The sequence below is a fragment of the Catharus ustulatus genome, chromosome 24 (assembly GCF_009819885.2).
Source record: "Catharus ustulatus isolate bCatUst1 chromosome 24, bCatUst1.pri.v2, whole genome shotgun sequence".
NCBI lineage: Eukaryota > Metazoa > Chordata > Aves > Passeriformes > Turdidae > Catharus > Catharus ustulatus.
This window is the reverse complement of record NC_046244.1, coordinates 2,602,050-2,624,082: the sequence shown is the minus strand read 5'-3', so window position 1 is coordinate 2,624,082 and position 22,033 is coordinate 2,602,050. Positions and strand designations below refer to the sequence as shown.

Below are 22,033 nucleotides of genomic sequence, written 5' to 3'. Positions count from 1 at the left end.
AGACCCAGTGAGATACAACCAAACACCAAAAAACCCTTTGCAAACACAGCTCCCGGGTTCCTGTAGGGACAAGGTGCTGCAGCAGCAATGGAAGAGCAATGCTGCCACCTGCAGACACTCAGAATTGAAGCCTCCTTACTTGGAAAGATCAGCCCCTGTATTGGTGTCATGCTATCCTGCATTTTATCCTTTATAACTATTCCAAATGCATTTCTGGGGTACACTGTGCCCCTGGCCAAGGCAGGAAAATTTCAAACCATGTTTTAGGATCATTTATGACACACATGGGGGAGGCATTGTGCTGTCACAGTTCTATGGAGCAGTGACCACAGCACTGGAAAACTGGCAGAACATACTGGTGAGGATAAAAAGTTCATCTTTATTAAAGGTATGAAAGTTCAGCTGAAATCTCCCTACAAATACTGAACAGTACATGGCACATAAAACTGCATCAGAGAAAATTCTGCACATTGATTAATACACCAGAACTATTCCAAGTCTGCCATCAGTAGGAAATGATCACTGCTACAGAATTGTTTGTAATAGGGAAGGACAGGACTATGTGATTCATAAAAGGACTTTTACACCAAAAAATGTATGATTTTTCAGGCACTTTATAGTATACATGGCAGATGAAGATCTTCTTTCTTTCAGGACCATGTCTTAATCCATGTGCAAAAATACAACTTGAGTAATAGAAAAGAATCAAACATAATGAACTGAGTAACATTCAGACAGTTTATTGGGTAAGAAAAAAGGCCAGGAGGTGCTTTAGGACACATTCACAGATGGGCTACAGATCTATTCACCTACCAGTGCACACTCATCACACTGCAACACAGCTCATCCAGAGTGACCTGAAAGAAGTTTCTAAAGTTTAAATTCAGGGAAAGTAGCACAGGACAGGAAAAGTGGGGTAGGGGAAGAGACCCAGCATCTTCATCACAAAGCAAACCAATAAATTAATCTCTCTTACTACTCATTGATTATATGTGAAGATTATTTTGGCCAAATTACATTGGTTAAGTTGCCCTTTATATTAGTTCATATCTAAAGTATTTTCTAGTACTAACAAGTTTTTTGGAAAGCACACAGAGATAAAGCACTTTTTACTTTCAAAGCTGTCTATGACAATGATGTCAGCTCAGCATCCCTGTAAGGTAGGCAAAAATTAGCTGTTTTCTGAGACACAGAGAAGTTAAATGACTTCCTCAAAACCATGGTGAAGAATGTGTTAGTTATTACTAATATCCTTAAGAACCTGGAATGATACTGTTTTTCAAAGAGAGGGAATTGGAGGCTAGTAAAGAACTACTGAATTTTCATCTCAGTTTTACCATTAAAATACTTTGAATTCCCCCCCATGTTGGAAAGTGCACCACACACATATTTTTGTAATAATGAGCTGGTTCATCTTAGTAGCACAAAGCACTGGTCCTTTCCAGCCCTAAGTAGACATCCTACCCAGGAAAGGGTAGTCAAGATGCAGAAAGAGTTACATTCTCCATGGCACCAATGATCTTCCCATTATTACAATTACAGTTACCAAAGATACAAGCCAAGTTACTTTCAGGAATTCAGCTGGAGTACTCTAGTTTTTGTAAAAGAAGTACAGAAAAGATAACTAACCATTCTTTGAAACTAAAAACTGTTCAGAACCAAGCTATCCAAAAATGAAACATAGAGCTGCTACAAATGGCAGGATTAACCTAAACCTGCATATCCCCAATTGCAAGGTTAACAGATTTGTCAGATCAGCCCTTACTTATCCCTACAAAAGCTTTTGGTTTGCAGAAATGTGAAATGGGTATTGGAACCAGGCTCTTCTTCATTCTGTAGGTCCACAAAAAAGCCACAGTACAAACTCTGTTGTGTATATCTGCATTGAAATGTTCCCAAAGTCTTCTGGATATCCCCCTCCCTCCATCTGAGCTGAACTTTTGCATTTTCTCCTTGTGTTTTTAATCCTAACAAGTATTTTGCTGCAGAAAGCATCTCTTCTTGTCCTGTGCCTAGCCAGATTAGAGAGATCATTTGCCCATTTTAATAAATAAAAGATAAAACTGTGGCTCATTAAATAGGCCTGCTAAGACTCCTTCTCATTAATTCAGCTCAGGTATAACTGCTGGGTAACACTGGATAACAAGAAGCCATAAAACCAGTCTAAAAAGCTGTACCATGTAATCTGGTACCACCAACTCAGCTTTACTGCTGTCAGTACAACCCACTGATGGCACCCTTGGATCTTCCAGATTTACACCAGGAGGGCATGTTTACCTATGACAGATGCAGGGTAACACCATGTGAGTTTATTGCTGCTTTATTGCTCATGTGTAAAAGCCCTTCATACAGTGGTTCACACACACACTTATTCAAAAGCAAGGTTGAGACCTGGCACCAGGAGCTCCAGTTCAACACCTGTGTCAATTCCTCTGAGCTTTCCACAGCTCTTGCAAACAAGTTTTTCATAAAAACCTGTGTACAGGTACTGAATAACACAGAAGAGAATTCAGTTGCCACTGAGGAATATGTTATGGATCAAACCCATCTTTGCACTGGAAGGCACATATTTTCCCCATTATGTTTGGTTTTCACACAACTGCTGAAACAATCAACTCTCCAAAGGGCCACATGAACAGCAAGTGGCAAGATCTGCAGGAGAAAACAACACTAAGGTATAGAGGGGGTAAAAGAGGGGGGGAACTTCCCTTCAGAGATCATTTAATTGTGATTCAGTGACACAAATTCTGGATTTCATTAGGAAAAATCTTTTGAACAAAATTGGTTTCTTCCTGTTTCAAATCCTAATTTTTAGGCAGAGCCAATGCAACAATCCAGATTTGTTTTTTCTAATACTGTATCTTTCTTCTTTGCTGAACTGGGCATCTTATAATAAGACATTTCACTGTAATAGTGTGAATAAATAAACAGAAAAAAAATTAAAAATGCTTTTTAAAATCAAGAATTTGTTTTCCACCTATGCATCCATTAATTCATAGCTATTCAGAGAAACATGGCACTCTGTCAGCTCCCCCTTAACTCATTTCAGAGAGTAAATTCTAAGCAAATACAGAAATGGAAATCATTTTTTTTTCTACCCATTGAGGGCCTTCCAGTTGCATGGTTTGCATTTACAGTTTCAGTTTTTGTAGCAGAATACAGATTGACTGGTTTTGGCCTGAAGTTTGTGCAGTGGGCTATTCGTGCTCCATTTTAGCATCACAACCCACAGAGATTTACAACTTTGAAGTTTCTAGGCTATATTGCTTCTAAGCAGAAACAATAGCTCATGAATCAGTACCTAGTGCATTTCAGGGGGCTTGGAAATAAAAGCTCAAAACTTGGCTAGGAAAAGCAAAACAAAAAATAAAGACATACAACAGATGAAGACAAAATACACTTACAAAGGAGTGAATTAATGGCACCTATGTTGTGATGCTAAACATTTGGCAGTGTTTTCTGATTCCCATATGGGAGCCACTGGACTCCTTCATCACTATAAGAAAAGAAGTGATAAGAGAAATCATTGTGCTTGTGAAGTGTGGTTTGAGGCTCTATCTTTCATTGAACTGACAGTGAAAAAATTAGGTGGCAGAAGGATGAGGCTCTTTAAACATTTCCTTGACCTTATGTCACCTTGTTCCTCAAAGCAAAGCCACATAGTTCTCCCTTTCTGAAGAACTGACAAATTACTTTTTTGAAGTCTGTAGTATAAGCTATCCAAGAGCAGAAATCACAACATTCACTGTCAACAGTGCAAGGTGGTCTTTCCATTCTTCCCACTGTCCATAACGAGTCATTTACCCATAACATCCACTGTTAATCAACATGAACAGTGAATTATGAGGCCTGACCCCACAGCTCTCTTCACAGTTTGGGCAGAGCACCAGCTGGTGCCAATGTAATGCCAAAAACATAGAAAAGCCCCAGCAGTAGATTGAGCTTGGCTGTCCTCTGAGGAATTTTGTTGAAGCTCTGACTCCGGAACTGTCTCTCCAGTGAAAATGCCATGGGGATGGTGAGCAGTGGCAATGCCATGCTGATGGTGTAACGTGTGGCCAGCACACAGAAAATCAGGTAGGGCAAGAAGAGCAGCACGGTGTAGAGGATGTAGGAGAGGGTGGGGCCGATGAGGATGGCCAGGGTGACAATGCCCGCCTGCCGGTCTGACTCCATGTCCCGTGTGTTGTTGCTGTGCAGGATGGCCTCGGTGCTGAGGGCCAGAGGGATGGCATAGAGCAGGGGAGAGACAGACAGGTAACCAACCTGCACTGCATGGGCAAACATGACAGCCAGGGGCCCAAAGGTGATCAGGATCACCACGTCGCCAAGTGCAACGTACTTAAATCCAATTCCTGTGGCAAGACACAAGAATAAAATTGAGCATCATTAAATAATTCAAATGACAGAAGAGAGTGGATGACATAACAGTTCAGCACTTTCCTATATGAATATTGCAGCTATGCACAAGAAACACGCTATCTCTTTTTTCTTTTTTTAAGATAAGGATTTCTCCAGGAAAACAATGTAACAAAACTTAAGGGCCAGGTGTTAATACCCACCTGGAAGTACCTGCCCCTGCAGACACCTATAGAAACAAGGTACTTTTCAGTGTGATCATGCAAACTAGTCCTGAAGAAATACAGAAAATGCTCAGAACAAAATGCAAAACTGACAAGATGCTTTCAGGGAAACCAACATAACTGAAAGTCTGACAGTTTGAAACTAAGTTGTTTTTTTCTTCTCCTAGTAATGATGTTTGTATCTATCCAACACAGGAAGATACTAAAATATCCTTGTCTTATTGAGAAGAATCATAAACTGTACAGCATTAATAGTGAAGCTCCACCTAAAGAATAATTTAAAAAAAATTCCAAAGCAAGGTAACACTCCCACCAAAGGAAATATGCCATTAGCTGCACTACTTAAGGATGTGAGATTAACATCACTAAAAGATTCAGCAATAGCTCTGGTAAGCATCTAAAGTCATATATGTAAACAATAATGCCTCAACACCACTGTCCAACTGAAGATCTTAGCATGACTCTTCCCACAACATTCAATTGTAAAGAATAAGTTTACCTAACAATACTTCAGGAAATGCCACAAATATTTTATGGCAGTGTACTCGATAGACCATGTGTGTCTTTCAGAAACCTTTTAACAATTCAGTTGATTCTATCACTTCTACATTTTATATACTTATTTCTACGATTCACAACAAACGGGAGGCAACACTTACCTCCGGTATAAAGGAAGGAGCTGGAAAGTCCTCCAAAGTAAATCAGGGCCAGGTGCTCCAGCTTGAGCGTGGAGACAGCGTAGAGCCCAGCAGCACAGATACAGCCTACAGTGTAGAGAAAAACTCCAAACCGAACTACATCCTGCGGCTCCAAAATCTGGTCCACCAATGTCCTGTCATCACTCTTCTTGTGATCGATGCCTTTGGAAAAGTCATAGTAGGTATTCACCAGGTTTCCGGCCCCGTGCACAGCCAGGACGGTCACGGCGCTCCCCACCAGCAGTCCCGGGTCGAGTGTTCCCTCTGCCCGGTAGGCCAGCGCGCTGCCCAGCGCCACAGGGGTCAGCGAGGCGCTGAAGCTCCAGGGCCGCAGTGCCAGCACATAGGCCGCGCACTTCTGTCTCCAGCTGCCGGCGGCGGCCCCGTCAACGCCGGCCAGCGCCGAGCCGCTGCCGTTCCTCTCGCCCCCGCGGGGGCTCTCGGCGCTGATACTGATCTTCTGCACCAGGTCTGCCGGCCCCATGCTCGTCCCGCCGTCTCGCAGCAGCAGCACCTGGAAGGGGAAGGGCCGCGCGTTAGCGGGGCCGCGGGGACGCGAGGGGCGCCGCCGCCATGGCGGGGCACGGGGGATGCGGGAGCGCCGCCATCACCCGCCCTACCACCGCCAGCCTGCCCGGCCTCGCCACCCCCCGGCCTTGCGCGAAGGGTTCCGCACCCGCCGGCACCTCCCGGAGGACTAATTAAAAGGAAAATTAAGCGGCCCACGGCGTCACCCGCGGCGGAGAGGGAGTCACCTCGCGGCACGCGCCAGCACCACGATTCACGCCATAGCCGCCACGGAGCGCCCGAAGGCGGGCGCAGACACAGCCGCCTGTGCCGCTCTCAGGGGCAGCCGGACACATTTCAGCGGGGCACACCGGGCACGGCAGCGCCCTGTCCCTTTGCGCATGCGTACAGCGCGCCCAGGGCTTACACCCTTAGCGCGGCTCGCGCTGGGAAGGACCTTAAAGCTCATTTTGTTTCGGACACCTTCCACTGTCCCCGGTGCTCCAAGCCCCGTCCAACCTGGCCTTGGACACTTCCAGGAATGGGGCAGCCACAGCTTCTCTGGGTAACCTCTACCAGGATCTCCCCAAACATTTTCCTAACATCTAAATTTCCTCTCGTTTAATCTGAACCCATCCCTCCTGAAGAGTCCCTCCTTCTAGGCCCCTCCAGATACTGGAAGGCTACTCTGAGATCTCCACACCACCTTCTCTTCTCCCATAGAGGAGATGCTTTAGTCCCCATCCCGTCGCTCCACCGTGTACCAACACCACGCAGCTCGGTGACACTTGCTGAGGGTGTCTCAAGCCCATTGTCTATGTCACCAACACAGTGAATACTATCAGCCCCAGTACCACCCGCGAGGGACACCACTCGTCCCTGCTCTCCATATGGACAACGAGCCGCTGACTGCAACTCTTTACGTGCGGCTATCCAGCTAGTTCTTTATCCACCGAGCGGTCCATTCATCAAATCCAAGTCTCCCCAGTTCAGAGACCAGGCTGTCACGCGGAACGGTGCCGAGCGCTTCACACAAGCCCAAGCAGATGATGCCGGCTGCTCTGCCCTATCCACCCATGCTGCAGCCCGGCCATAGCCGGCGCCTCACGGAAGGGCGGAATCCGGCATCAGGAGGGTGGGCCTGCTGAGAAACCCAGCCCTTCTATTGGTCAGATGTGCTGCCACTCAATCATTGCTGCCTTGATGACTGGTCAGAAAGAGACTGTCCTTGCAGTTCCTTGGGAAGGGGCGGAGCTTTGAGCGAGTCTTGTCCCTTCCTCTTTTTCTATTGGCTAGCTGCGATGTCGATCAGGGCGATCCTGGCAGCCTATTGGCCAGCAGCGGCTCGCCGGCGCTGCAGGCGCGGCGGCGGGGCGGACACGGGGCCCGGGGCCCGGAGTCCGGGAGCCGGCGGCGGCGGGTGAGTGAGAGCGGCGGTGCCTCCCATCAGCATTGGCTCCTCTTCCCCTCACCTCCCGCTTCCTGCCCGGCCCGACCTGCCTGAGCCCCCGGCCGCGCGGCGCTGCCGCCTGCGGCCCCGCCGGCCGTGCTCGCCTTTCCCCGCCTCACCCCTCCCTCACTCTCGGCCTATGGAGCTCCCCCCGGACTCGGGCCTGCCGGGTCCTGTCCACCGGCTTCTGTGGCCGTGAGGGAATCCCAGGAACTGACACTGGGCTGGGTTGATGGGCAGCAGCAACCCCTGGCTGGTCTGTGATCCGGGAAGCTTCTCCTGGCTCCTGCCATCAGGCACTTCACCCATGGTCCCGCTGGATGTCTGTGACCGCGTCTGTGACTGCTTGGGGAGAAACAGTTCAACCATTCACATTTACCAAACCAGTGCTTGGTTTGGTCTTATGTAATCTGCATATCGCGGGGCGTCAAGTGTCTGAAATGTTTTTGACATAAAGAAAGGCTCCAGAGAAAGTTTGTTTGTGTGTTATGCTAGGAAACCCCCTGTTGCAATGGTTGATGTTGCTATAACTGGAGCAATCTCTAAATATCTGCTGGAGGATGTAATACTTGTCAGTGTGAGTCTTCCTTGTGTTGGTGTAACACAGATTTCTGTGGAGAAACTTGGATGAAAGTGTTCAGGGACAAGTCAGATACAATAGTGATATAAATCCTGGGAATGGTTGTGCTTACTCATTATAAGTAACTGCAAACCCTAGTTTGACCCTGCTGATTTTCGATTGTTGCGTTACCCTTGATATAGGATTAGATCACCATGGGGCACCTGGCCTGTTGCAATGTATTTTGGTATTTGAGGAACTAGAGAGCCAATAGGCTGGGGGTCAGGATATGTGGTGATACAATTTTATCATGGAGTGTAATACCTAAGGAATATAGTCATTGTCATTTTATAGTCTACCAACACAGCATCTTTATGGGTATTCTGGGAACAGTCAGGAGGGATAGCCTTAAGAAAGAAGCTCAGAGATTTCAATTCAAGCAGTGAAAAATGTGTCTCTCTGAAGAATTTACAGGACTTGATGCCCCTGACCCAAGTGTACTGCCACCATGTCGGGCACCGTGTCCATTCTCCAACAATTTGCCAATGGCTTGAAGAGTCGCAGCGAAGAGACGAGGGCGAAAGCTGCCAAGGACTTGCAGCATTATGTCACCATGGAGCTGCGTGAGGTGAGTGCTACAAATGGGATTATTTATCCTTGTGGATCGTTGAGTGTAGGGTGTGGGCTGGGTGCCTTTGCAATGGAGATTTTTGGAATATGGAGGCTGGTGTTAGAGAGGAGATGTGGCACAGCAGGGAGCTTATCTTTGCCCCTGGCATGTAGGAGAGGTCAGCAAGTTGGTGACACAAATGAGTAGTCAAGTACTAGAATAAGTAAACTTGCTTCATATAGGGCACAAATCAGAAATTGTTTTGAGCTGATAAATGTATGGTTGATTTAATTTCTTTCTGTTTAAGTGGCATAAGCAGCATTGTCTTTGTGGAGGTTTTGGAGCAGGAGGGAGGGAAAGAATGCTGAAAGCTGATTTGAACTTTTTGCTTTTACAGATGAGTCAGGAAGAATCTACCAGGTTTTACGATCAGCTGAACCATCACATATTTGAACTGGTCTCTAGCTCTGATGCAAATGAAAGGAAGGGTGGCATTCTGGCTATAGGTGAGTGAAAGTGCATAGTGCCTCTGCTGAGTTTTCTCTTCATGCAAGTATGTTTAGGGACAGATTTTCAAAAGGAATGAGCTTTTATACTCAGGGCCTGATGTCTGACAGCTCAGTACACTGGGTGTGTTCTAGTTGCTGGGCTCTGAAAATCTGTGAAGTGTCAGCGTGGGAGCTACTGTGAGTGGCTGCAAACCTGGTACTTAATGGGCCCTGAGCTCTTCTGGGAGTTGAGCATCAAGTGTGGATGCTGAGCACATGAAAATTCTGTTCTGGAGCTCAGCTGAGAACACTTTATGCTGCCCCTTTATATGTATCAGGGTAGGCTAACTCTTCCATCTGGGAAGATTGATTCTTGTTATTTAAATTTACATGGCTCCATAACAGCAGCTTCCATCCCCAAGAGGGGCTCACATAGCTTCTGCTGTGATTCTGATCAGCCTCTCCATTAGTGGCTCTGGCTCTGTGCTCTCTGTGAGATTGCAGAGCTGCCTGAATCCCCACTCTTGGGGAAGTCAGCTTGAGTAAATCTTTGCTTTCCAGGCACGTGGCTTGTATTGTATTAAGTAGCCAAAAACATGTGTATGGTTTAGGCTCATAGACATAATCTTCCAGCCCCAATGTGTTTGAAGGCAGTGTAAATCCCTTAGAGAAATCTTTACTGATAACATCATATCTTAAGCTGGCATTGTTTTGTGAATTTAGTGATGTTGAAAGGTGCCAGCTTGACAACCCTGGACACTGATGGCCTCTTTATCTATAGAGCAGGTACAACCCAGGCACTGTCAACAAAAGCTCCTGCCCTGCTGGTGCCTGATGAAGTCCCTCCACCCTGGCCAGGAGAGACTGACTCTAGGACTCAGGAGAAGAGCATTTCCTTGGTCTTTGACTTTTTCTTGTGAGGTGGACTAGCTGTAGTAGTTGCATGCAGATGAATGTCTTTCTATTGTGATCAGGTCTGTCATCTCAGGGTAATTTTTCTTTTTCTCTTTTAAGATTAAAAATGGGAAAAAATCTAGGAGGCTACCATATGTGTTTTTCCACTCACTTAAAAATCTCAGGCTCAAAAGAATGGTGACCCTTTCCTGTCTGATTTTTTTTTTTCTGTGGATTTGCAGTTTAGGAAGACTTAATGGGAATCTTTAAGGAATATGTAGGGAATGCTAGCTCTCATCCAGGGATGATGTGTCTGCCTCACTGACTCTTGGGGACAACTGCAGCATTGCTCCCTTTCTCTGCAGCAAGCCTTATCGGTGTTGAAGGAGGCAATGCCACCCGTATCGGCAGGTTTGCCAACTACCTGAGGAACCTCTTGCCATCCAATGACCCCGTTGTAATGGAGATGGCTTCCAAGGCTATTGGGCGGCTTGCAATGGCTGGTGACACCTTCACAGCTGAGTATGTGGAGTTTGAGGTGAAACGAGCTCTGGAATGGCTGGGAGCTGACAGGAATGAAGGTCGTAGACATGCAGCTGTAAGTGATGCTTTTTTTGTTGTCATGGGGTAGTTGGGATTAGTGAGCAGTGGTAGGAAATAGGCACAGGAATCTGCAGAAAAGCTTTGGTCAGGATGGGAATGGTTGCCAGTCATGTCTGAGAATCTGTAATGCTCTCATGGCAGACAGAGTACTGCTTCATTGCATCTCCATTAGCACAGTGACTAATGAAGACCAAGACACTGTTATGCTGGGAACAGAGTGTGGGGATGGAAACAGCTCACAGACACTGACAGTCTAAACAAATGGTACTACACTGTAAAAGTTATGAGGTTTGTCTCTGTGTGCTCATCTTCCAGATTGCTACTGTTTCCCTCCCCACCTCCAGGTTCTTGTCTTGCGTGAGCTGGCAATCAGCGTGCCTACCTTCTTCTTCCAACAAGTGCAGCCATTCTTTGACAATATATTTGTGGCTGTGTGGGATCCCAAACAGGCCATCCGAGAGGGAGCCGTCTCTGCCTTAAGAGCCTGCCTTATCCTCACCACACAACGGGAGCCAAAAGAGATGCAGAAGCCCCAGTGGTACAGAGTAAGAAAATAACTTTCTTTTGAAGCAGCCCCTCACAATGCAATGCAGATGTTGAAGTGCCAGTTTTCAGAAGAGCTGGCTAAGCTGAGAACCCATGTCACCTTTGTGTGTGATAAACTGCCTCTTCTGGAAAGGGTTGAAAATACAAAATGACTAATTCCTTTAGCCTACTGCTGTAGAAGCAAGCAAGACTTAACTCCTTCAAGATTTCATTGTTCTGTCTGTGCCTCATCTTCAGCTGCTGAACTTGACCTAGTTCTATAGCCATGCAATTATCTAGTGTCATCTCACTAGTAGAGGGTTTTATTAGTGTAGATAAAACAGAAGTGAAAGGTAAGAGTTCTTTTGTCTGAATCCTTGCTTTGCTGCCCTTGTCACATGAATTCAAACTTTGTGATATCAAGTGAGAGTGACAGTCAAATGTTATGGACTTGGATTTCTTGTAATCAAATAAGTACTGCAGATAGTGATGAAGCTGATATCATGCTGTTTGATTGGTACTGTTGAAAATGCTCTGCAGCAGAGTCCACAACTTCTGGGTAAATCAGAATTTTGTTGTGTTTTACTTCTTTTATTACTCAGTTGAGGTTTGTGGCTATTCTTGGAAAATTCAGAACTTCAGTAACTCTTGACTGGCAGTACTACTTCATTTCCACAGGCTTTGTTCCTGCATTGTCACTGATTTTTTTCTTTTCCCCCAAGCATACATATGAAGAGGCTGAGAAGGGCTTTGATGAGACTTTGGCCAAAGAGAAAGGAATGAATCGTGATGACCGAATCCACGGTGCCTTACTGATCCTCAATGAGCTAGTGAGAATCAGCAGTATGGAGGGAGAGGTGAGCAGAGAAACAAGGTGGGGCTTATGGGGCTTGGTTGAGAGTGTACAGCAAATCTGCAGTCTGTGGAAATATCCCATAGTGTTGCAGTGGGGTTGTTGGGTGAACATGGAGTCAAGCATTAATGTGTGTCAGAGAAATAAAAGGGACAAGTTTGGGCTGAGGAGGTAACAAGCTCTGATGGAAAGGCTATTAACTGGCTTAAATACAATGGAAAACATTTTTTCTATGGAATGAGGACTCTCTTGCATGTTAGATACTCAGATATTTTTGCTGCATTTTCTTCAGTTGATATTTTACAGCTGTTTGGATATTGATTATACACGATGCTGTTCAGATTTGGGTAACACTCTGCTGGGAGCATCTTACTCAGTTACTTTTTATTTTTTTAATGCTTCTCTACTTTGTCCAGCGCCTTAGAGAGGAGATGGAGGAGATCACTCAGCAGCAGCTTGTGCATGACAAGTACTGCAAAGACCTGATGGGCTTCAGTACCAAGCCTCGCCACATCACTCCCTTCACAAGCTTTCAGTCTCTTCAGCCCTCTCAGTCAAATGCTTTGGCTGGTCTCCTGGGCTACAGTGCTCACCAAGGAATTATGGGTTTTGCAACCTCACCTGTCCCAGCAAAATCTACTTTGGTAGAAAGTCGATGCTGCAGGGATCTAATGGAAGAGAAATTTGATCAAGTATGTGTTTGTTCTTCAGCTTGTCTCTCAACATTCTCAACATCTGTTCTTGCAGAGGAATTGTCCTCTGTATTTTTACTTAGCAGGGAATACTGCCCAGTATTGAACTGAGCCTTCAGAACTCAGTATTTACATATATTGTGTCTTTGTCATTTTCTGCCTCAGGGCAAGTGATTTATTTCCTTTGGAAGCAGTATTGATTGTCCTTTTCTTTGATGGACTCTGAAGCCAAATGTCTGCAGAATGCCTAAAGCACACAGGGAATAAACATTTGTGCATTGCTGCCAATTGCCATCCTTTAAAGCCTAATCTATTTCCTTCCAGGTCTGCCAGTGGGTTCTCAAGTGCAGAACCAGCAAAAATTCTTTGATCCAGATGACAGTTCTCAATCTGCTGCCACGGCTGGCAGCTTTCCGTCCTTCGGCATTCACAGGTGACAAGACAGATGGTTGGATGTTGGAAATGTTGCTGAATTTGGTCTGGAAGTTATCCAGCTCTCTTTGGTCCAGATGAACTTGTGCAAGCAGTGCAGCACACCGAATGTGGTGCTTGTCTGATGAACACATTCCTCTGTGGGAGGACAGTCATCTTTTCTGAATAAATGTGACTTGTTAGCTGATGCCAAAATGCTGCTTTGATGAAGAAAATAGATTGAAACCTATTGTCAGAATGTGGTGATCAATACCATAAGACATAAAAACCTCCTTTTTTGTTTTCTCCTCAGTATGTCAGACTTAGAGGAGAATTCTCTCATGCTCTAACTCAGTATATCCCAAATATTATTGGAGTTCTGTTCCTATTTCACTGATGCATGTGCTAGGGAATACCTGTCAGCTTTAAAGCAGTTTAGTTGATTTATCAAGCAAGTTTAGGAGAGTATCAGAGTTGGAGACAAGTCCTCAAGCTGCTCTTAGTGGGTTGGAACAATTTTTGTGTTAATTATTCCAAATTTCCAGTCAATCACTAAGAAACCAAGATGCTTGGATCTTATATGTGTATAAACCTGTTGCAGTGGAGGTGTTTTGTAACTCTTAATTCTGGTGATTTTTCTTTTTAAAAACAAAGCCTTCTGTAGTTTTAAATTTTTAGTATGTGGTGACATGTTTGCCAGTGGTCATGTCAGCATATTTAATATGTCTGTTCTCTAGTTTTACACTTGTAAAGGTTTAGTTGGAAATGTTATGCAGCTGTATAAACCTAAATGAATTCTAATATCTGTATTGTTTTCTCTTGTGGGCAGCTGATCAGTATCTTCCAGACACCATGAATCATGTTCTCAGTTGTGTGAAGAAGGAGAAGGAGCGAACAGCAGCCTTCCAGGCCTTGGGTTTGCTTTCTGTGGCCGTGAGGTCTGAGTTTCAAGCTTACCTTCCAAAAGTCCTTGAAATCATAAAAGCAGCTCTTCCCCCAAAAGACTTTGCCCACAAGTAAGTATGAGATAAGTTAGAGGAAGAAATGGAAACACTTGCTCTTTATATAATTTTTGTAATGTGGGATCAAATTCTTGTATAAAAATCAGAAGTGCTTCTGTAACACTGATAACACAGAAGTGGGATGAGGAAAGATGTTTGAAAAATAGCAGCTCCTTGTAATTCTGTGGTTCCTTTCCAGGAGGCAGAAGTCTGTGCAGGTTGATGCCACAGTCTTCACCTGCATTAGTATGCTGGCACGAGCCATGGGACCCAGTATCCAGCAGGACATCAAAGAGCTTTTGGAACCTATGCTGGCTGTGGGCCTGAGGTAAGATAAATCTATTTTGCTGTTAGCTGCAGGATGGCATTGTCAACCATACAGAGTGAGATCTTTAAAGTTTTCAGATTGAGAAGGAAGATTATTGCTTTTAAGTTGACATATGTGATCTTTCAGAAAAATACTATAAATGTTTCAGAAGAATGGTATGTTTTAACTCTTAATGTGTCTGTTGAGTCATTTAAGAGCATTCATATTTCAGTAAAGAAATCTTGTTGTAGAACAACTAATCCAAAACCAGTCTCCTTTATTTTCCACTATTCAAACACATTTGGCAGCAACCTGCAAAATTTTTGAAAACATCTGACAGCCAGCAGATTTGTGCCATATGAAACTGGCAGAGAAGGAGAGCTGAAGTGCTGAATATTTGCTCCTGGCTTCTTTCCACCTTTGTAGCTGACAGTTCTTACTGCAGGAATTAATTAAGTTGTTAGTATGGAAAGATGGAGAAAGTTTTCAGGTAGCACAAGGGTGTTTGAATTATATTGTCATTATATTGAAGTTAATTTAGTTGCTTTTTTGTTTAAGAAGCATACATGTAAGAATTCATTTGGATTGGTAACAGTATTATAGCAACATTGGCTAGAAGAGTGATGTGTGCAACAGTCCTGGGACTTTGCTCACCCAGTTTATACAGGAAGGTCATCTTGTGCCTCAGTTCACACGAGGACCCTGTGCTCTGCTTGCAGGTGTTGCTCTCATGTGTGAATGCCCACAATTACATTCTGATTGGCAAAGACATAAATAAACAAAAAGGTGAAATGTGCACGTTATTATTTCTTTTCTAATGACTTTTGCTTGCTTCTTGCCCTCAGCCCTGCTCTAACAGCTGTGCTGTACGACTTGAGCCGTCAGATCCCACAGCTGAAGAAGGATATCCAGGATGGGCTGCTCAAAATGCTCTCTCTTGTTCTGATGCACAAGCCTCTGCGACATCCAGGCATGCCAAAGGGCCTTGCCCACCAGCTGGCCTCCCCCAGCCTCACCAACATCCCAGAGGCCAGTGATGTGGGGAGCATCACCCTTGCCCTTCGTACACTTGGTAGCTTTGAGTTTGAAGGTAAGGTAAATAAGGAAGCAGAGACAGGGGCATACGGGATATAAACAACTCTGGCATTGGAGTTTAGTACAAGCATCAGGAAAATTCTGGGAGCATGTTCTTTAAACTCCTGTTCCCTGGTAAAAGTAGTAATTGAGGTGTAAACCTGTGTTTAACCACCCCTCTTCCTCTTTTCAGGCCACTCCCTGACTCAGTTTGTCCGGCACTGCGCGGATCACTTCCTGAACAGCGAGCACAAGGAGATCCGCATGGAGGCAGCCCGCACCTGCTCTCGCTTGCTCACACCCTCCATCCACTTGATCAGTGGCCATGCCCATGTGGTCAGTCAGACAGCAGTGCAGGTCGTGGCTGATGTCCTCAGCAAACTGCTTGTAGTTGGAATAACTGACCCAGGTTAGTGTGGGATTCAGAGAAAATGGCTCTTGTAGTGATTATGTCGAGACAGACACGACTGGCACCAACGCCAGTCTTTACTAAAAACTTTCCGTGCCTTCTTTCAGACAACTCTGACTCTTTTCCTTGCAGGCAGCTCCACACAGCACTGACTCCTCTCCTCTCTGCAAGTTTCCTTCTTCCTTCTGCATGACTGACTAACCCCAAACTGTCCCTGACCCAGCCACCAAACCCTGACTGTCCCTCACACAGCGTCTTCTTACCTTATCTGTCCCTTACCTCCACACAGCCAGCAAACTCTGGTTCTCAAGCTCCAACTCCAGCTTACTCTTGGCTAGCTAGCCCACTCTTTTGTAACACCCATCCTCATTGAGCAGGCAAGGCTGTCTCCACTTCTTGGCAATCAGTAGAGCTGTAATTCATTGAGGAAAATTGCCTTCTGCACTACCCTTACAAACTATTCTCCTACAGGTTCTCCTACCACATGTTAATTTTATCACGTGAGCAGGTGATGACATTAAGAATAGAAATAGATTTTTAATAGAATTTGAACATATTTGCCACTAAGCTGTCGTACTTGGTAAATGAGGAAAAAAAAAAGTCTCCCAATTTCTTTTTCCACATCTTGATTTTTTAGGTATTAATAGAACACTAGTGAAAAATGCTCCAATGCTCCAATCCAGAGATGCTCTGTGCCCTTGGTAATCCTTTGAACTGGGTAGAGCACTGAGACCCCTTTTGCTGCTGTTCTGGGTCACAGCCTTAAATTTTGTTGCTTAGGAAGGAATTGGTCCTTCTTGTTGAAACTTCCTATTTGTGTTTTTACTTTTCTTCTTTCAGTTGAGCTCATCTCAGGTTACCACATAGCATCCAAAGGTGACACTTGTAGGTGCAAGAGGTTGGCACTGTACTGACTTGGTTATTGGGGTGTGTTGAGTGGCACGGAGATTTCTGGGCTCACCTGTCTTTTTTTTTGTGTGTCAAACACTGATACAGTGTCTTGCTCTGGGGAAGCTCTTGTGAAGAATTTTTGAGGCTGTTTTGTGAACAAAGGCAAAAAAAGGAACAGGAATTTTGTGCATTTAAAAAGAAATAAATGTGTTCTTGCAGACCCTGACATACGATTCTGTGTGTTGGCTTCTCTGGATGAGCGGTTTGATGCTCACCTTGCCCAGGCTGAAAACTTGCAAGCTCTTTTTGTGGCTCTGAATGATCAAGTGTTTGAAATCCGAGAGCTGGCCATCTGCACTGTGGGGCGCCTGAGCAGCATGAACCCTGCCTTTGTCATGCCTTTCCTTCGAAAGATGTTAATCCAGGTAAGGAGGAGGGATGCCTGCAGGGGAAACAGTTATCGATGTTGACACTAAGGTGGTGTTAAAGACCTGGGCTACCTAGCTGTAAATGCATGGATAGGGGAGAATCAATCTCTTTTGGAAAACAGTTATTGCCCAGCTTAGTGGTTTCAGCAGATCTTTCTGGTGATAGATGTTTGGAGAAGCTCTGTGGATGCATTAGAAGGGAAAGGGAAGGATAGCAGTTGTTATTTCACCCCTAGTCATCATACCATAGTGCTTTCCATCTCAGTTGAGGAAGAATGTTCTGTGGTACTTTTAGGTGAATGCATGGTACCTCTTTGTAAACGCAGATTTCAGAGCCATCCCTTTTATGCTAATTAATTTTAGCTTAATTTAGGATAAATGATAACAGAGTGAAATGTAGAACAGCCTTTACAAATGCTGAATTGTGACAGAAGGAAATGAAAAGTATTTTTACCTACATTTATTTTCCTGGTTTGCTTGCTTCCATTGTCTCTTGTGCAGATTCTAACAGAGCTGGAACACAGTGGTGTTGGCAGAATTAAAGAGCAAAGTGCCAGGATGTTGGGTCACCTGGTTTCCAATGCTCCACGCCTCATCCGTCCCTACATGGAGCCTATCCTTAAGGTAGGGTCTCTGCATTTCCTGGGACTTTGGAATGAGCTGACTCAGCAAGTGGTTACATGACCCTCAGGAGCTGCAGGTCTTTTGCTTCATCACAGCAGGAAAAAACCAAATTGGTGTAGCTGTTACCTACAGGAGCAAATGTGGGTGACAATTTAGCCCAATTTAATTCCAGATTTGCATAATGTTTGTGACACCCAAGTTTCTTTTGTTCTTGAAATTCTTACTGTGATTGTGAAGTCAATTTCAGGTGAAAACCAAAGGAAATATAATTTTGAGCACTCTTTAAACACTTTCTAATTTGTCCCACTGTCACCCCCCAGGCACTGATTGTGAAACTGAAAGATCCTGATCCAGATCCCAATCCAGGTGTGATTAACAATGTCCTGGCTACCATAGGGGAGCTTGCACAGGTAGGGATGTGCTGCAGATGCCTCTTTACCATGCTTGTTAAGGTTTTGGGAATGCTAGATGAAGGATGAATTTTTGTCTTTCAATAGGTCAGTGGGCTGGAGATGAGGAAGTGGGTGGATGAGCTCTTCATTATCATTATGGACATGCTACAGGACTCCTCCCTGCTGGCTAAAAGACAAGTAAGTGTTTACAACTGTACTAAATTGGACAGCTACTGTGACCAGAGCTGTAACAAAATATCCACACATCCCATCACAGCTGCTAAAATGAACCTATAGATCACTAAAGTCTCTCTAGTGGAGTTACACTCATGGTACACAGGTGAGGGACTACAGTGCCTGTTGGGACATAGTTCAGAGGTGTTAGAGGAAAAACAAGAAGGAAAAAAAAAGCTGTGTCTATTGGGAGGCTCAGACTCTCTGAATTGAATGTGTATTTGAATAATACCTCTGAGTGAGAGCCTAAGATATTGTTGATTATTACTTTCTTAATTATTGCTTATAGAAAAATGTTCTTTATACAGGCTTTCCAGCCATGGACTGTGGTTTGCAGTGTGATCCTAAAATATGCAAAGAAACTTTACAGAAGTTGAATGACTGATTTATCAGAAGGGATAATAAATTCCCTGGTCAAAACTAATTTTCTCTGGGCTTTATCTTTGTAGGTGGCTCTTTGGACACTGGGGCAGCTTGTGGCTAGCACTGGTTATGTGGTAGAACCATACAGGAAGTACCCAACTTTGCTGGAGGTGCTTCTGAACTTCCTGAAAACTGAGCAAAACCAGGGCACCCGCAGAGAGGTATGAACATAAAACTATCACACAACCACTTAGAAAAGCTTTTTGGGAAGACAGAGCTGCCAGATAAATGTTAGGGAGAGATCACTGTTGTTGTGGCTGAGCAAAATACAGTAAGTAGAATTAAGAGAATGCATGTGTTAAGTCACTGAAATGGCTTCCAGAAGCTGGATGGAAAGCACTGCTTTCTCCAGGCAGTCACTTCAGCTCCAGATCTTCCCTCTTCAATCTTCAATTTTCATATATGGGGGTTTAAGTGTTGTCTTTGGCCTTAGTAATGAAGTTCTGGTGGATTTTCTTTGTGTCTTTTCAGGCTATTCGTGTGTTAGGGCTGCTGGGTGCTTTGGACCCTTACAAACACAAAGTGAACATTGGCATGATTGACCAATCACGAGATGCTTCAGCTGTTAGCCTCTCAGAGTCCAAATCCAGCCAGGATTCTTGTAAGCATCTCCATTTCTTTCATGATTTACATGATCTACAAACAGATCATGACTGTTTTGGTACCAGTTTGTCTCCTCTTGAAGAATCATTAGTGTACATCTTTTCAACTTACACTGAGATGTTCCTTAACCCAGATTTAATACCTAGCTCATGACACTGCCTTCTTTCTCCTAGCTGACTACAGCACCAGTGAGATGTTGGTGAACATGGGCAACCTCCCTCTGGATGAGTTCTATCCAGCTGTCTCTATGGTGGCACTGATGAGAATTTTCCGAGACCAATCCTTGTCCCAACACCACACTATGGTAGTTCAGGCCATCACCTTTATTTTCAAATCCCTTGGACTGAAGTGTGTGCAGTTCCTGCCCCAGGTCATGCCAACATTCCTTAATGTAATTCGGGTGTGTGACGGTGCCATCCGAGAGGTGAGTTGTTAGGGACCACTCCTTCCTCCTGTTCCACTGATGAAACCAAGAATCCATTTCCTTGGAGAGACTGTGGCTGGCTTTGGGCATTGCTGTGCTGTGTGTTGATGCCAAGCATGCTGTAGAAGTGTGATTCAGCTTTGCTTTTTCCCTTCTGTGAGCATTTACTGGAATGTCCAGTGCAAACAATTTTCCTGCTTTTTATTGAAACAGCTGCTTCTGAGCATAATCCTTGGAAGGCCAGCATTTGGTTCTGTGTTTTCATTGAGCTGTTCTTGTTCAGGAAAACACCCATGCAGCTTCCAGATATTTTAGTGATCTTTGTGTTAATACTCTGTGGCAGACAGTATTATTAAATAGGGGTAGATTCTTCAAATTCCTGGTGCAGTCATGTACTTTGGCTCATCTCTGAGGAGGAAAACCCAATTTGATACAGCTGCTAACATTTAGAGCAGCATGGGTGGTGAATTCCACAGCAGTACTTTCTCTTCCTTCCTACTTAAGTTACAATTATAGAAGGAAATGATAATTGTGTGAAGATGATGATGGGCTTAAGGTTCACCTAACCAGAGATAGCTGCTGTTTGCCAAGGCTTTTCTTCAGGCAGCCAAACTCTCTGGGGTGTGAAGGGCAGTCTGTACTCGTTACTGCTGTGCTGTTTTATAGCTGGGATGGGTGCTCCCTTAGCAGAAACCCAGCTCTGCTACAGAACTGCTGTTTTCTCCCAGCCTGAACCACCACTCAGATTGTAAGGAAAACATCTCACATCTGGGTTGGCTGAGGTTCTAGACCTGACTGGTCTAATTTGCTTGAAAGCTATGCAGTTGTGCACACTCTGTTTAAAAATTTTCAGGTAAAAGAAGATGGTGAAAGTGTACTGGGGAGAAGAGCTGAGGTGGGTATGCGTGACATAAAGCCTAAAAGAGGAAGGTCCTTGTCCTGTATGTAAGCATCCTCTCACTACACCAAAAAATAGGCACAGTACAGTAGCTCAGAGTTCATTTTTGGTAAATGTATGTGTACTGTTCTCACTAAAGAAACTGAGATTACTTCTTACTTAGTTCTCATGGAAGTGTTACCTCTTTTTATGAGCTCCATGTTGTATTTTGTCACTGTAGTCTTCAAAAACTGCATGAAGAAATGAAATTTAATAGATGATAACTTATATTTTCCTATTTCTTCCTATTGTAGAGAAAATAAACAACATCAAAATAATTTAACCCACGTGATTTCATACCAATTTAAAGAGTAAATTAATTGTCACAATTGGATGTTTAAGACTGTATTGCAAAACTGTCATAGTGTATCCAAATAAAATTGTCTGAGTCAAAATTCTTGGTGATGAAGAGTGGATGGTGCAATCAGCCATCTTTTAAAAAACGTGTGGTGTTCTGGCAAGGACCTCACTGCATTCCCCAGTAACTTTTCACCAATATATCTTGGTGGGGATGGGAAAGAGTACAGAAGAAGTATCTTAAAATGTGTGAGTTTGGTTTCCAGGCAGGGGGAAAAGACTAGGGGCTAAATTTTTGGAAGCATCCTTCAAACCTAAGGTACAATGCTCAGTAATTGAGGTGTCTCTGCTTGCAAGTCTGTTCTGACACCAAGATTTGCTGGCACTTTATAAACTCCTGTTTGTGTGCTTTGAGTGTATGAGGCTTTGAGCTCACAAATTTTTTTTGGTACAGGCTGGGGGCAAAACCAATCAATAAACCCAAAATCACTTTTCTACCCCACACCCCTCTTAAAAAACAACAACAATAAAAAGCGACCCAAAACCCAAACTGCTGAGCTGAAGCTGCCAAGAATTTAGTCCCAGATTTTGAGCACATAGGAGTTATGCATGCTGTTTGTTTGGTAAATAAGCTTGCAATTGCCTGTGCAACTCTTTACCCAGTGGCTTTGATATCTGGGTAAGCTGCATGATTCTTACACATTTCTTCCTTCCAGTTCCTGTTCCAGCAGCTAGGAATGTTGGTGTCCTTTGTGAGAAGTCACATTCGGCCATATATGGATGAAATTGTCACCCTGATGAGAGTGAGTGCAATCTTTAATCCAGTACTTTACTGTCACAGAAAGGTGGACAGTGTTTATCAAAGACATTATCAAAAGTATCAATTACTTCACAAGTTCACATGAAGTGCAGAGTTGCATATATTTGAAGTAATAATTGTATTTTGTAATACCATTTATTTGAAGTTACAATCTACATTATTGGTAGTAACTGAAGTAAGTGTACCTTCAGGTTCTGATAGTGACTGAGTTCTTTTCAGTGCCTGAATTTTGTACACTTACTACTTTCAGAAACATAGTTTTAGCAAGAGATATCTGGAGTTCATGAATAGGTGGC

At 44.2% G+C, this 22,033-nt stretch overlaps 2 protein-coding genes across 4 annotated transcripts in view; one reads left to right on the top strand and one right to left on the bottom strand.

Annotated features, from left to right (window-relative positions):
* Positions 1-717: 717 nt before the first annotated feature.
* Positions 718-6,209, bottom strand: UBIAD1 (UbiA prenyltransferase domain containing 1). Of its 2 annotated transcripts, none has more exons than XM_033079761.2 (3): positions 6,037-6,209; positions 5,243-5,795; positions 718-4,355 (listed from the first exon to the last, which is right to left on the bottom strand). In XM_033079761.2, exons 1-3 carry the CDS (start codon positions 6,142-6,144, stop codon positions 3,868-3,870), a joined length of 1,149 nt encoding a protein of 382 aa, XP_032935652.1. In that variant the 5' UTR covers positions 6,145-6,209; the 3' UTR covers positions 718-3,867. The 2 variants fall into 2 exon arrangements, with proteins under 2 accessions (XP_032935652.1, XP_032935653.1); XM_033079762.1 differs by having other exon boundaries at positions 6,069-6,206.
* Positions 6,210-7,156: 947 nt separating this feature from the next.
* The window catches only part of MTOR (mechanistic target of rapamycin kinase), a 63,747-nt gene continuing 48,870 nt past the window's right edge, over positions 7,157-22,033 (top strand). The window contains exons 1-21 of one of the 2 annotated variants that reach the window (XM_033079493.2): positions 7,157-7,208; positions 8,263-8,425; positions 8,805-8,913; positions 10,155-10,387; positions 10,737-10,937; positions 11,640-11,774; positions 12,187-12,462; positions 12,787-12,895; positions 13,703-13,889; positions 14,074-14,202; positions 15,027-15,271; positions 15,449-15,664; positions 16,775-16,980; positions 17,485-17,607; positions 17,928-18,017; positions 18,105-18,197; positions 18,683-18,817; positions 19,128-19,257; positions 19,433-19,683; positions 20,537-20,578; positions 21,634-21,720. In XM_033079493.2, the coding sequence (XP_032935384.1) occupies positions 8,306-8,425; positions 8,805-8,913; positions 10,155-10,387; positions 10,737-10,937; positions 11,640-11,774; positions 12,187-12,462; positions 12,787-12,895; positions 13,703-13,889; positions 14,074-14,202; positions 15,027-15,271; positions 15,449-15,664; positions 16,775-16,980; positions 17,485-17,607; positions 17,928-18,017; positions 18,105-18,197; positions 18,683-18,817; positions 19,128-19,257; positions 19,433-19,683; positions 20,537-20,578; positions 21,634-21,720 (3,117 nt within the window). In that variant the 5' untranslated portion in view covers positions 7,157-7,208; positions 8,263-8,305. The remainder of the gene's footprint in view (positions 7,209-8,262; positions 8,426-8,804; positions 8,914-10,154; positions 10,388-10,736; positions 10,938-11,639; positions 11,775-12,186; positions 12,463-12,786; positions 12,896-13,702; positions 13,890-14,073; positions 14,203-15,026; positions 15,272-15,448; positions 15,665-16,774; positions 16,981-17,484; positions 17,608-17,927; positions 18,018-18,104; positions 18,198-18,682; positions 18,818-19,127; positions 19,258-19,432; positions 19,684-20,536; positions 20,579-21,633; positions 21,721-22,033) is intronic. The other variant, XM_033079494.2, reaches the window with a different exon arrangement.

What these genes read in the sequence shown, in the direction of transcription:
- UBIAD1 (XM_033079762.1), bottom strand. Translation starts at nt 6,191, where the DNA reads ATGCGCAAAGGGACAGGGCGCTGCCGTGCCCGGTGTGCCCCGCTGAAA. An exon ending in GGCGCTCCGTGGCGGCTATG is followed by an intron (nt 5,796 to 6,068) that starts GCGTGAATCGTG and finishes TTCCCCTTCCAG; the next exon opens with GTGCTGCTGCTGCGAGACGG. An exon ending in CTCCTTCCTTTATACCGGAG is followed by an intron (nt 4,356 to 5,242) that starts GTAAGTGTTGCC and finishes GTCTTGCCACAG; the next exon opens with GAATTGGATTTAAGTACGTT.